Here is a 12,929-nt window from a genome sequence, read left to right as displayed (position 1 = left end):
AAGCTCGCAAGTGTCAAGATTAGTTAATAAATTAATTTTGGAAGGATCACTCCCTATACTATTAGTCCGATCCAGCGGAACCGAAAGACGGATCTATGCAAGGTTTCACGACGATAGCTTTTAAATAGAGACTATAGTTTGCAAAGAAACTGCCAGGCGAAGGGGCGGACTTGGACTTAGTTTGGGTAGAAGTGGAATGCGTACTGCTTGATGAGCGCATTGTTAATCTCCAGCTGATGGGGGCTATTTTATTCTAAAAAGAGCCAATAAATTTGACCAACTGTTGGCCCAAAGACGCCGTGGATTAGACTTTGTGCCTTGGGGTTAGGATGCTGGCCCGATTGCTAACAAAAAAACGTAAAAAGTAAAAAAGAGAAAGAAAAACTAAAATCAAGCTGCTGCAATAAAAGCCTAGTAAAAGTGTGCACCCCCATGGACAACAAACCCATCCTTTGCCCCATGGAGCTGCCAACTCTGAAGCACTCGGGTGCCTGAACATTTCTGGCTGTCCAGAAATGTTGGTCGCAATGTCAGGCGATTGTTTTTTGTGTTTGGAGTGCTTTGCGTGGCTTTGTTTGAGTTGCCACTTGAGGCAGGGTTGTTGAGGGGGTCTTTTGGGATTGGGTCGAGGTCTAAACCGTATGATAGAGGTTTGGAGCGGGGAAAGCGGATGAGGAGGCGCTTGGGCTAATAAATACGAGTATGCGGCACTTACTTGATATAAATGAAAGCACAAGAATCATATCTATGGTCACTTGAAACCACTTCATCTCATTTCCCTCTGCGCGCTGGTGTTGAGGGCGTTGTGGGCGTGGCAGCGACCTTGCTGTTGCTGTTGCTGTTAATGTTAATGTTAATGTTAGTGCTTATTGCTGTTGTTGTTGTTGTTGTTGTATTTGTTGTGGTTGCTTTTCCAAGTTTGCGAAATGGCTGCACTTTTCCCACTGTGCTTGTTGTTGTTCTTGTTAATTTTGTTGTTGTTGTTATTATTGTTGTTTTTGTGCGTTACATGCATTTCAGTTGTTGTTGTTGTGGATTTGGCAGCATTTATTTACATGTTTATTAGAACTGTTTCCACTGTCACATTTATTTATAAGATTTAGTTATGTTTTTGCCCATCGTCCATTGTTTAGTTAGTTGATTAACTTTAATAAATTAGTTGCATATCATTTGTTGCTATTGCTGTTTGTTTGCGAGCTCTAGTCGGCATATATATATATGCTCATCTTTATAAGTATATATACATATATACATATATATTTATTCTGTGTATATATATTGTAAATACATATATTTGTTACTTGGCAGTATTCGATTAAAATTCTTTAAATGTGCTTTTGACGCTTCCCCCTTGATCCCTGCTCCTCGCGATAGTCCTTGTGCCGCTGCTGCTGCTGCTCCTTGTATTGCCCCGCCTGCTGCTAGTCCCAGTTTCATTCTCTGTTGGCCCTTTTGGCATTTGTTGTTGTTGCCGCTGACGGAGAGCTGAAAGCAAATAGAACGTTTGCCGCACATTTAATTAGTATTTCTTATATATATTTGTTACTAAAAATTTTATTCTTTTATTGTTGTTCGGCACGAACAAATTTACCAAGAATTAACGAGATTTAGCCACAAAAGGTCACTGCAAAATGCGAAACTCAAAAATACGAAACGCAATAAACAAACGTTAACCATATTCGACTGGTTGATACCCTGCACTACACAATGGTCTCTACTATGCCGTACATCTTACAGCCTGTCACAGCTTCGAAATGTCAGCTCTAGGGCTGATTTGTGGCCTCAGTAATATGGCCTGTCGCTGTGTATTTTGCAGGGTATGTGATAACTTTGGCTATGGCCTGCTTATCCTGTTTCCTTGTGGGCACTGGGGCAAAACTTTGTCAAAATCCAAATGAGCTGCTTTTGGGCATCACTTGGTCCGCTTTTTGTGTTTTTCTCTAGTTTTTCACATTTTCTTATGCAAATTCATTTTAATTATCATTTTGCGTCTTGCGCATCTTTTGGCACAAATTGAATTGTTTGGCGACAGGCAAACAACGGCGCAGAAAAAAGTACAAAAACAAAAACAAATTAAAAAAAAAAGGAATAAATATAAATATAAAAAATGAAAAATTGTTCCAGGCGCATAAACATTTTGTGAATTTCAATTTGTTTATGTGGCTCAAAGGCCCTTTCAGGCTTATGCCAAGTTGCTTTTATAGCATCGCAGAGGGTATTCGAATTTTGTCTCGCATTGTGTAACGCACAAAAGAAGATCTCTTCAACCATAAATTATATATATCACATATTTTTGATCCGCAGAAACAGTCGAGATTCGTCTGTCCGTCTTTTTGTCTCTATACAAACTAATCTCATCATACTTTTAATACATCTTATTATGCTCACAATGAAATGGCTCCTAGAGGAGCATTTGATGGGCTTTTGTATAAAAGCACTTCTATGCCATATGTTTGCAAGAGTATTTAATATTCGGCCTGCCTTGTGTTTTTATGTTGCCTTTGGGTCGGCAGCTTACCTTGCCCACTGCTATGCATAATTTAATTAATAATACGAGGCTCAGCTTGTCCTAATCCTTGGTTTAATTACCCTGTGATATAGTTTAGATGAAAATAATTGCTGTGGCTGTGCAAAATGTTCATTTGGATAGATACTTGGCATAATGTACGCAGTGGCAAAATAATATTTGCTCAGAAATACGCACCAAATGTGGCACAATCCGATCGAAACATAATTTCAATTGTTAGCCTCGAAAAGTTAATTAGGCTTAAGACACGCCCCTCATTTCATTAGCTTGGGCATAAGAAGAGTGATACGAGGATAGAGCGTGAGAGAGAGACAGAGAGAGAGAGAGAGAGAAAGAGCGAAAGAGCGGGTAAGTGAAGTCAGGTCTCGAAAATCAAGTGTTAAAACTCTTAACCTTGTCTTAATTCCAAATTAAATGGCTGGCAAATTGAAGTGTGCTCTTGCTGCCATACAGTTTTACAATTTAATTTTTGTGCGGCAAGCTCGGCAAGTTGAGGCTTAAGGCCTCCTACCCGCCCGCCAAAAATGAGCATTGAAGGCGTGAAAAGCATTTCGGAAGTAATTTGGGAAAATGTCATGCATGCAACGCGGCGTTGTCGGGAAACGCGACCTGTCCTTCATTCGCGCGCCGTTGCCTGCTCCTTCAGCCAGTCTCCTGTAACAGCAGCGGCCTTCCTCGAGCTGTCAAATATTTAAAAGAAAACCCATAGTGGCCTGCAGCAGCCAGCCAGCCAGCCAGCCAGCCAACCAGGTGGCAGGACGACGACACGTTTTTGATGCAACAAAAGATGCCAAGTGTCAATTTAAAAAGCCGTTGCCAAAAAAAAAAGAAAAAAAAATAGAAAAAAAAAATAATAGACGGAGCAAAGCAAAAATGTGCCAGGGGCACCTTTGGCTTGCCTACATACCCTATACCCAGGTTCATTCCCATTCTTATGCTCATCTCCAAGCTCATTCTCAGTCTCAGTCTCATTCTCGTTCACGTTCACGTTCATGTCCTCATCGTCAGCGTCAGCGTCCGCCTCATCCTCATGCTCACCCCATTCCCATCCTCATCAGCCTCATCCTGCTCAACGTGCTTGCCTGGCACTTGAAGCAAAAAGCCAACGTTGACAGCGTTTAAGACGCTCGCTTGGGCATTGTCCTTGCGTGCCTCACTGGCTGCTGGCTGCTGGCTGCTAGCTGCTTGGTTGACAGCGCAAGGCTTCGCTTGTCCTGGCCTGCTCCCATCCTCGCCTGTTGTCTTTTCATATTAAATGCATTGCGAGATGTGCAAGAAAAAAAAAAAAAAAAAAACAAAATAGACAGAAATATTCGATTTTTCGTCAACGGCGGCTGACAACTTCCGTTAGCAGCACAACAATGAAAGCTTTGCAACCTACTCACCCCCCCCCCCCCCCCCCTCCGACCTCCCCCGGCCGTCTCATTGCCCCTAGCCAGTGCCAGTCATTCAGCAGCTCCCCAGTCATGACAGCTCCCCAGTCAACAGCGTACCAAGCTCACAACCTTCCATCCGCCGCCCCTCAACCTTTGGCCTGTCTCTCGCTCTCTCTCTCGCCCTTTGCGTCGCCGCTCATTATGAGCGCTCATTAGGCGGCGCTCGCGGCATGCCAGTCAAAGAGAGGCACGACCCCAACAGCAACAATGTATGTGCCCTCTTATGTTGTTGCTGTTGTTGTTGTTGTTGTAGACCATAAAACGCCACGTCGGGCTTTACAATTTTTTCATGCAACTTGCATCGCCTCAGCCTCAGACTTATAAGGAGCTTAACACATTAGCCTGACCTGGCACATATGTTAAGTAACTGGATATTATTATTATAATTATATGATATACTTGCAATCAAATATTCATAATAATAGCAAGGCTCTATTGGCTAAGACAATCCATTTATTGGCTTGAACTCGCACCCGAGTAGTTTTTTATTAATTCGGGATAAACAACTGACTTGCTTTAGCCATGTCCGTCTGTCTGTTTGAACGCTTTAGTCTGCAAAATCTAGACAAAAGTTATTTATGATAGATAAACTTTAAAGCCCTGCGCACAAGCCTAACATTATTCTATATCTCCTGCGCTTTTTATACTATCGATAAATATCGATTTGAAGGCATGTTTCTTGGGCGTAAACTTGTAGATTATAAGAGCTTAATATTCCAAACTTGATATGCAAGTTTTTCTACCAAAAATCAAGGCAACTCTTTGACTGATTTAAGATTAGACTCTGGTGTATGCATAATGATATATAAAGTCAGATATCCATGTATTTGGCAACTTCGCAGATCTAGATTCGACAGTGCATTTTCTGTAGATGTTTTTTTTATATCTCACATAATGTAATATAATAGCTTTTAAGTCTTGTCACGTTTTTTCAATTCAGTTTAGTTTAAGCGTAATTCAGCTTAGTTCGCAGCACCAATTTTGCGCAGTGTATGTCGAAGGAGGGAAGGGGGGGGGGGGGGGAGGGGCGTATAAAATCCTTGTCTCGTCTCACTGAACGACTCTCAGTATCTCATTGTTGCTGCTGCTGATTTTGCTATTATTACATGCATATTTTGTGTAATGAGTGCGATTAGCATTCTCAATGAAGTGGGGGTTAACAATGTGCTCTGCATTTCTAGTCAGACGAGACCTGCTGCTGAACTCCTCAAGAGCTACTCTGTCGCTGACGTTGGCATTGTTGTTGTCGCTCTTGCTGCTGCTGTTGCTGTGTCATCAACATAATCATCGACATCAACATTTCAAATTGAGCAACACTATTAGCTTTGCTGCTCACCCCACACACACACACAGGCACACACACCTAGACCTGGAGCTGTGTTTGATCAATTGCCGCGCTTACTTATGAATTGCTTCTAGCTCAATTTCAAGTCACCTGCTCTTGCTCTTTCTCTCACTCTCTCTCTCTCTGTCTGTCGGTTTCTTCGTCATTAGCTATCTCTATCGCTGGCCACGCCCTCTATTGTGCCGTCCTTGCCGTGCGCCTCTTTAATGTTACCCACTTTCTTATATATTTTGTGCCCTGTCGCATTTTTGCAGCGTTATCCTTTCGGGTGTCTTTTTTGCTTTACGCTCGTTTTCGTTTCGCTTTTGGCTGCCATTTTGGCTCATTGTCTACTTATTTTGCAGCAGTTGGCTGGCTCTTCGATTGCCGTGCCACAGCCGTGTGTCCTCGCCCTCGGCCTCGCCCTCTTTTTAAGCCCTTGTGCGTGCGTGCGCCCCTGTGTGGCACGTTGTCCTTGTCAGCAGTTCGCAGTTCGCAGTTCGCAGCAGTTGCCTTGCAACGTCTTCTGCGTTTTTTGTGTGTGGCCTGCAACGTATACATACATTTGCACAGAGAAAGACTATTTTCGATAACTGCGTCTGGCAAGGCGACAACAAAAACAACAACAACAACAGGAAGAAAAACTGTGGCATGTAGCTGACACGCGACCCAGCTGCCAGGTCTCAGTGCCACCTAATATCCCTGTTGTTGCCGGTACCCGTTACCAGGTTCCCTGCTTACAGCTCCTGGTCCCAGCCTCATCTCCTCATCTCCATCTCCATCTCCATCTTCGTCTCCATCGCAGTTATAGTCTTAGCCTGTCTGACTTCGCCAGCGCCTTGGCAGTTGATTTCTGTCACAGCTGCTGCTGCTGCTGTGATTTGTGTTTCCTTGTCTGTGCCATACATTTGTGTCTTTTTTTCTGTTGCCTACTTTTCGGGGGTAGCTTTAAAATTTATTGCTCATACGCCTTGTGCGTCAGCTATACCGCATTTGCGCATTTGGCCGTAATATTCGTGTATTTATACACATATCTGATGCTAAGCCGTTAGATCGTCGGCATAATACGACCATATATCATGAGAACTTCAAGTGAAACTCAAACTCGTGCAGAAAGTGAAAGCTGAATGTGAAAGTGAGCCGAAGCGGCAACTGGAGCTGGGGCAAGTCAAAAATAAAAATAATGATGAAGGCTTCCTCTTCGTATGCCCTTTGCCCATCGCGAATTCCTCAAAGGGGTATAATCAATGTTCGCAAGCTAATGTCACTGACAGCAGGAGACAAATTAGATGCCATATGTTACCTAAACACATGCACATATTGTAACTAAATATACTGACTAACCAACTGACTGATTGATTGACTGACTGACCAATTGAATGATGACCAACACTTAAGAGCTAGGAAGCTGCATTTCTCGATGTTAGCTTGAAACCCCTTAAAAGGGATTTTGTGAAATCCCACTCGAAATTTTGAAAAATCGGTGGCAAACCGTTGTTCGAAAACTTGTAAGATTCAAAGTTACTTTCAAATAGCTTTAGAGAAGTTATTGGAGACGTATTTCACACCTTTCAAAATATTCGCCCTATAAACGAACGGTTTTTGGGCTCCAATCTAAGAAAGTTAAACGGAACACTAGCAATTTTCTTTTATCCATCAATTTTACAAATATAATATAATATAAAAAAATAAAATATTTAATTTAAGGGTAGAACAGGGAAAAGTGCCTAAGTGTACTTGTGCACAAGCAAGTATGTCAGTTGAGGGTATCTGCTAGTCGGCCTCTCGCAACTAACATTCTTACACGTTTTCAGTGACCTTCAAAGAGTGTACTAGATATTCACATAATTCTGTCTTATCTGCGAGGGATGAGAATAATTCGAATGCGCCGCAAGTTTTTAACCGCATTTCATATTAGCGTCTGCCCTTGTCCTTCGGCTCTTTAGTTAAGTTCCTTTAATGCACTCGCTTTATTCAATTCAATTCTGACCCGCCCCCTTCCCCTAGCCCTTTACCACCACATAACTGATCCATCTGCATCACAGCCTGACGTTTTGGTCGTTTCCGCTTGGACAGCGCCCGTCCGCGCGTAACTTGTTATTGCCGCTTGCAAGCTGGGCAGCTGCAGCACTTTTGCTGGGCCCAAGGATTCTCGTTGCCGGTTCCTCTTCTCCAGCGCTCTCATATTGACAGAGCCGAGTGCCACTTGACTGTCCTGGCCGCCATTTTGTTTGCTTCATAAACAAAATGAGGCACTTGGGCAATGCTTGTCATAATGTTGGCATTGCTGTTGTGCTTGCTGTTCTTGTCTTTATACCCTGAGCTCACTCAAGATGGGTATATAGGGTGGGCCGGATATGAGGGTAACAGACAGTAGAGGGCATCTGCGAACCTCGTAAGTGTGCGATTACTTTGTCGGTACCACGGAAACACCGAATTAAACTTGCAAATGTATTCATTCTTTTTTTCTTCGATATTGTCACCCATTTTCATGATATCGACAGATATCGATTTTGAGGCATGGGCTTTCAAGCATAGCTCGAAGATTATAAAAGCCGGATGTACGAAACTTGGTATGCAGGTTCTGCTAATGTACACATACATTACGCATATTCCCTATTTTAGAATACCTCTACTCACATCCTCCAAAGTATATATCAATTCTTGCAGGTAGAGGTCCGTGGGAAGACAAAGCACAGCTGCGCGCTATGCTCAGGGTATATCCAAGCCGGGATAGAAAACTCTTACTTGTTGTTGCAACGGTCGTCACAGCCTACATTTGCTTTGTCATTTGAGCAACTGCTGCTTGCCAGGTGAAGTAGTTGTTGCTCTAATTAAATTGCGGCCCGCTGCATAGGCACTTGGTCCGAACTTCGTCCGGGCCAGGCCAACCGCATTCACATCAACAGCATGTTGACAGGCGTAAATAAATCAAATTAAATAATTGCCGCTCACATTGTCATCTCGCACAAAAACTTGTACAACATTGGGCGGCACCGTGGCCAGCACAGTAACCACGCCCACATGCAGTTAACGCCCACAAAGAACACAGCACACACACGCACATTGGCATGCGTCCATTCGGTTCGTCCGCACCGGAAGCTGCTAAACAACAAATACAACAAAAACTTTTTGTTTTACATTAACGTGCCCCTTGACCCCTTCCCTTGCCCTATGGCCCTTTCGCCCTTTCACCCACTGGCCCTTTGACCCTTTACTCTGGCCAACTTCACACACCCATTACCCTAACGCCTGGCAAACTAACTACATACCTTGAAACAGAAATTGTTTTGCACATTTTCAACATAATTAAAACATTTTGCTGAGCACACACTCACACACACACACACTTGTATAATGGGGGTCACTTCCTGTCGGCGCGCAACTTCCGCTCATGGCTGCCGTTTGACGTTTGGCGCCAGTTGACTAAGTTAACCAAGCACAGCCCAGAACAGGGGAGGGGTTTGTCGGGGGTTTTGAATATAGCCAGTTACTGCAACTGCGGCATGTGAGTGTATTCACTTAATTTTGCACAGCATTGCAACAAATAATATGATTTTAATAGCATTCGAATACATTGGCTGGCACTCAGACAGGCTCGAAAATATTTCGAATATATCTATAACATATATAGTCGTTAGTTTATTCACAATTCCCGTTTAGGTATGGCAATGAATAGCTGACTTTAGATTTTTGGGTATTCGCATATGATTGTGTATTTTGTGTTGAATAGCTCTTGAATACACTCGACATTTAAATTGCATTCACTTCAAGCACTCACTTGGCAGTTACACTTGCAAACACACACACACCCGCATACATGCTGGCCACAATTTGGCCTTTTAGCCGGCAACAGCCGCTCCTCTAATGCCATTTGGCCCGCAGGCGGATGCAATTTTTTTTGGTCAAAAATGAAAGCAAATTTTGCGCATTAAGTAAGCCATAATTGAATGACGTTTCATAAGCTGCCAGCCAACGTTGCTCCAAACTGCCTTACACACACACACACTCTCTCTCTCACACACACACACACACACGAACACACAATGTTAGCTAGCTGCCATATCAGCTGTGGGTGTGGCCTGAAGCTGAAGCTGTTGCAAATTTAAGCGGCGCGTCGGCTATTTGGCAGCATGGCGAAGTGTGTGTGCGTGTGCGTGTGTGTTTGAGTGTGTGTGCATGCAATCAATTATGCTTTTTATGTCAAATGCCATGAGAGATGGGCTGTTGTCGCCGTATTCTGGCAGCAACAGCCGCTGCCGCGACTACATTAGCGTCAACAGCAGCAAGAACAGGAGCCGAATTGTCAACCAAAATGCTGCTGATTCCATGCGACATTTTTTTGAAATCACAAATAATCAACAAAATCAACAGAGGCAACAACAACTTTGTTCTCGCACATTTCTACAGTTTTCAATTTCAATTTAATTTCGCTTTTTGAGTTACTTTTATTGGTTCATTTGCATATTTGAAGTTCCCCCCATGCTCCCGCCTGTCATCAATTTTGTGCACTATTTGGCGTGACCAGCATTATGGAAGCCCTCATCATCACGATAATCACCATCCGTCTCATCATCAACATCATCATCATCAGCATCAACATCATCATCTGGCTGTTGCCTTTTTATCCTCTTATTAATTCCTCAACGCGTTCGTCTTCATCTTTCTGGCTTCTAAGCTTGCCCAGCGCCTTTGTCTGACCTCTCTATGCCCTGCCCTCTGTTCATTTTACTAATATATACATATATATATATATATATCATACATACATACTATGCGTGTGTGTGTGTGTGTGTGTGTGTGTTTGCTTAAATGTCGAATCGTTCAACCTTTTAGCGCTTAAAATTTCAGCAAATATTTTGTGTCTCCTTCGATGCTGCTGGCATGAAAATCTCATTTAGCCCGTCAAACAGCCGCCTTCCCATCCTGTCATGTGGCGTAGCCATCACCCGTCAACGCCTCGCCCTGAACTATTAGCCCCGTTAACAAAATTAGCACACACACGCTGCTTGACAGGGCCGGGAATTGTTTTTTTTCTTTTTGTTTTTGTTTTTTAAACTTTTTTTTTGAGTCTCTTTAGCATTTACTCCGTTCAGCGCTGGGTCATATCAGGACTTTAAGCAGCTTCCAGCTGACAGCGCCTGTCAATTGTCGTCGTTGAGGTACCCCACGGCTACAGTGGGTCAAGGGCCAACCACTGTGCCACTCGAGTGGCAGCCCAACAATAACACTAAAGCTACGCGACTCAAAGTTCAATTCAGCCGGCCAGCCCTTCCATAAGTGCATGTGCTCCAAAGGAACTATGCCCAGACACTCTCACACATCTTACGTCATCATATATTAAACCACTTGAAACTAAAAGCAAATAGGCGCACATGTTTATTTTTAGTGAGCTTTATAAACGAACCAGCTTAAGCCCCAAATTATTATTATTTTGCTTGCCATGAAACGAACCCTAAAACACATTAGTTGATTCGAAAATATTATTGCAAAACTTTAAAGATATTAACAGAGCGCTAAATATAAAAAATTTGTGATTACAAGCCTTGACACATAAATATGGTTTCAAAATGAGAAATCTTTTTAAACTCTTTATTCGACACGGGAATCTCACACCAAGTTAATTGCATTCAGTTTTAAAAATCGTTGAGCTTTGATTTGGAAAAAGTGTCTTTGAATCGATATTTATCGATATCATAAAAATTGGAGGATATGTCAACAAAATATGATTTGAAATCTCTGGCTTTTGTAGCATCCGAGATAGATGCATTCACAAAGTCATCCTAGGCAAGATTATATATACGCTCTATGGAGTCGCTAATGCGTTATCTCAAACAAATGTTCCATAAATTAAAAAAAAAAAAACTTTAGAAACTTTTGAATTTCAAAACATTTTTCGAACATATAGGATCCGATGCTTAAAAAAATGTATATTAATTATAAATGTTTTAGAAACTATTTTCTGAAATTAAGAACATTTAGCTTTTGATGATCATTTTCTCAAATTTAGGAAACCAGATTTTTTGAGTGCACTCCTTAGCCTATCACATGCATTTGCATAAAAAACATAAAACCCTTTTTAATCATTTTCAAACGGGTTCAGGGCAAAGAAATATGTAAATCTAAGGATGAGCCCACGCTCAAAACAAACTGCCGAAAACCGTTGTTGGGCTGATTATAAGGTGCCTCAATTTGCCCACACTTAAGTAAGCTTGTTAGCTTCTTTTACTTCAATTTCACTTCACTCCTAATCTGTATTAAATTTGAATCAATATTGCACCACTGTGCGCCTACGCGCCAACCGTAAGCCCAGCCAGACGAGCGCGAAATGTGAAGCTGCTAGGAAAACGAACTTTAAAGCTGTCGCTAGCGCTGACAAGGACGACATGGCCAACGACTAGAAAAAAAAGTTGATGCTCAAATGTTTTTGTCATTAAGATTTTGCTACGTTGCCGCCGCAGTGCCCAATGCGAGGCCGCATCAACCCAACACCAGCCCGGCAACCCCCACTGAAAGTCCACACCCACTCTACTGTTCTCCGCTCTGTCATTCTACGCTTTGTGCTAACGGATTTGTCAAAGGCATTAAGACGAAATCTCGCGCAAACTGGGCATCAATCATGGCAGGCAACGCACACACGAACCCAGAGACCAGGACAAGGACAAGAACAACAGAGGACCAGCATACTACAATGGCTCATAAGGACTCGTATAGCAAAGGACTCCCCGGCAAATGTATCTTTCTTTGAAGCAAGGCAATTTTTTTTGTTATGCACACACACTCAATCGCTTGCGTGTGTAGCATGTGTGTGTGTATGTGTGCGTATGTGTGTGTGGGTGTGTAGTGTTTTTGTGGCAGCTTCAGCCAAGGTGAAAAAAAAAACTCATCTTTTAAGCCCTGCATCGAGTTTTGGTAAAAAAAAAAAAAACAATCAACTGGATAGACTCTTGATGTAATACAAATTCAATTTTTTGTCATTTACGATATTATTTATATTTTTAAAAACAATTTATCTATATTTATTCAATTGGATTTGCAATGTTTCATAAGTGGCTCAGGTGAATAAACCAAAAATAATTATGGTTGTGAAATGTGGTTTGTTGGCTTTTCTGCTGACTGCACTTAATAACAAGAGCTTCAAGCGGGACTGAAAAGGATTCCACACGCAAAACTATTTTAGAACAACAAAGGCAACATAACATACCTGGAAATTGTGGTAAGATACAATTTTACTCTTTTATGTAGTTATATACGCCATCGTGTAAGGCGCGAATCCACGGTGGATTCTGCGAAATGTGTGAAACACGTCACAAATACATTTCCGTTTAGATCTTAAAAAATAAGTCGGATAGTAGAAAACAAATTTTAAAACAGCTAGTTTTTTAGAATTCGAAAAAAGTTTAAAGCGAACGAAAGCGGAAATTTTCCCCCAGAATAGGAAATGGATTTTGTGAAAAATATGAAAACTGCATCTACTTAATCTTTGACCATGTTCTTTGTATTTCAGCTGATAATTTCTATATATATACTTATACGACTGTACTAATATAGTAAAAGGTACGATTTATGCACTATAAATATTGGCTTGAATCATATTTGTTTTACAGCCTGGCGCGTATCAAAACTCACTGTGTTAAGCAAT

At 42.0% G+C, this 12,929-nt stretch overlaps 1 protein-coding gene across 4 annotated transcripts in view; it reads right to left on the bottom strand.

Moving 5' to 3' along the window:
• The window catches only part of nAChRalpha3 (nicotinic Acetylcholine Receptor alpha3), a 98,473-nt gene that overhangs the window by 54,513 nt on the left and 31,031 nt on the right, over nucleotides 1–12,929 (bottom strand). For all 4 annotated transcript variants that reach the window (XM_032439330.2, XM_070209055.1, XM_070209056.1 and 1 more), the window contains exon 3: nucleotides 716–1,485. In XM_032439330.2, coding sequence (XP_032295221.1) covers nucleotides 716–770 — 55 coding nt within the window. In that variant the 5' untranslated portion in view covers nucleotides 771–1,485. The remainder of the gene's footprint in view (nucleotides 1–715; nucleotides 1,486–12,929) is intronic.

This window comes from Drosophila virilis, chromosome X (assembly GCF_030788295.1).
Source record: "Drosophila virilis strain 15010-1051.87 chromosome X, Dvir_AGI_RSII-ME, whole genome shotgun sequence".
In the NCBI taxonomy this organism is placed as follows: domain Eukaryota; kingdom Metazoa; phylum Arthropoda; class Insecta; order Diptera; family Drosophilidae; genus Drosophila; species Drosophila virilis.
The sequence above is the reverse complement of the archived record's forward strand: the minus strand, read 5'-3'. Positions and strand labels throughout refer to the sequence as shown.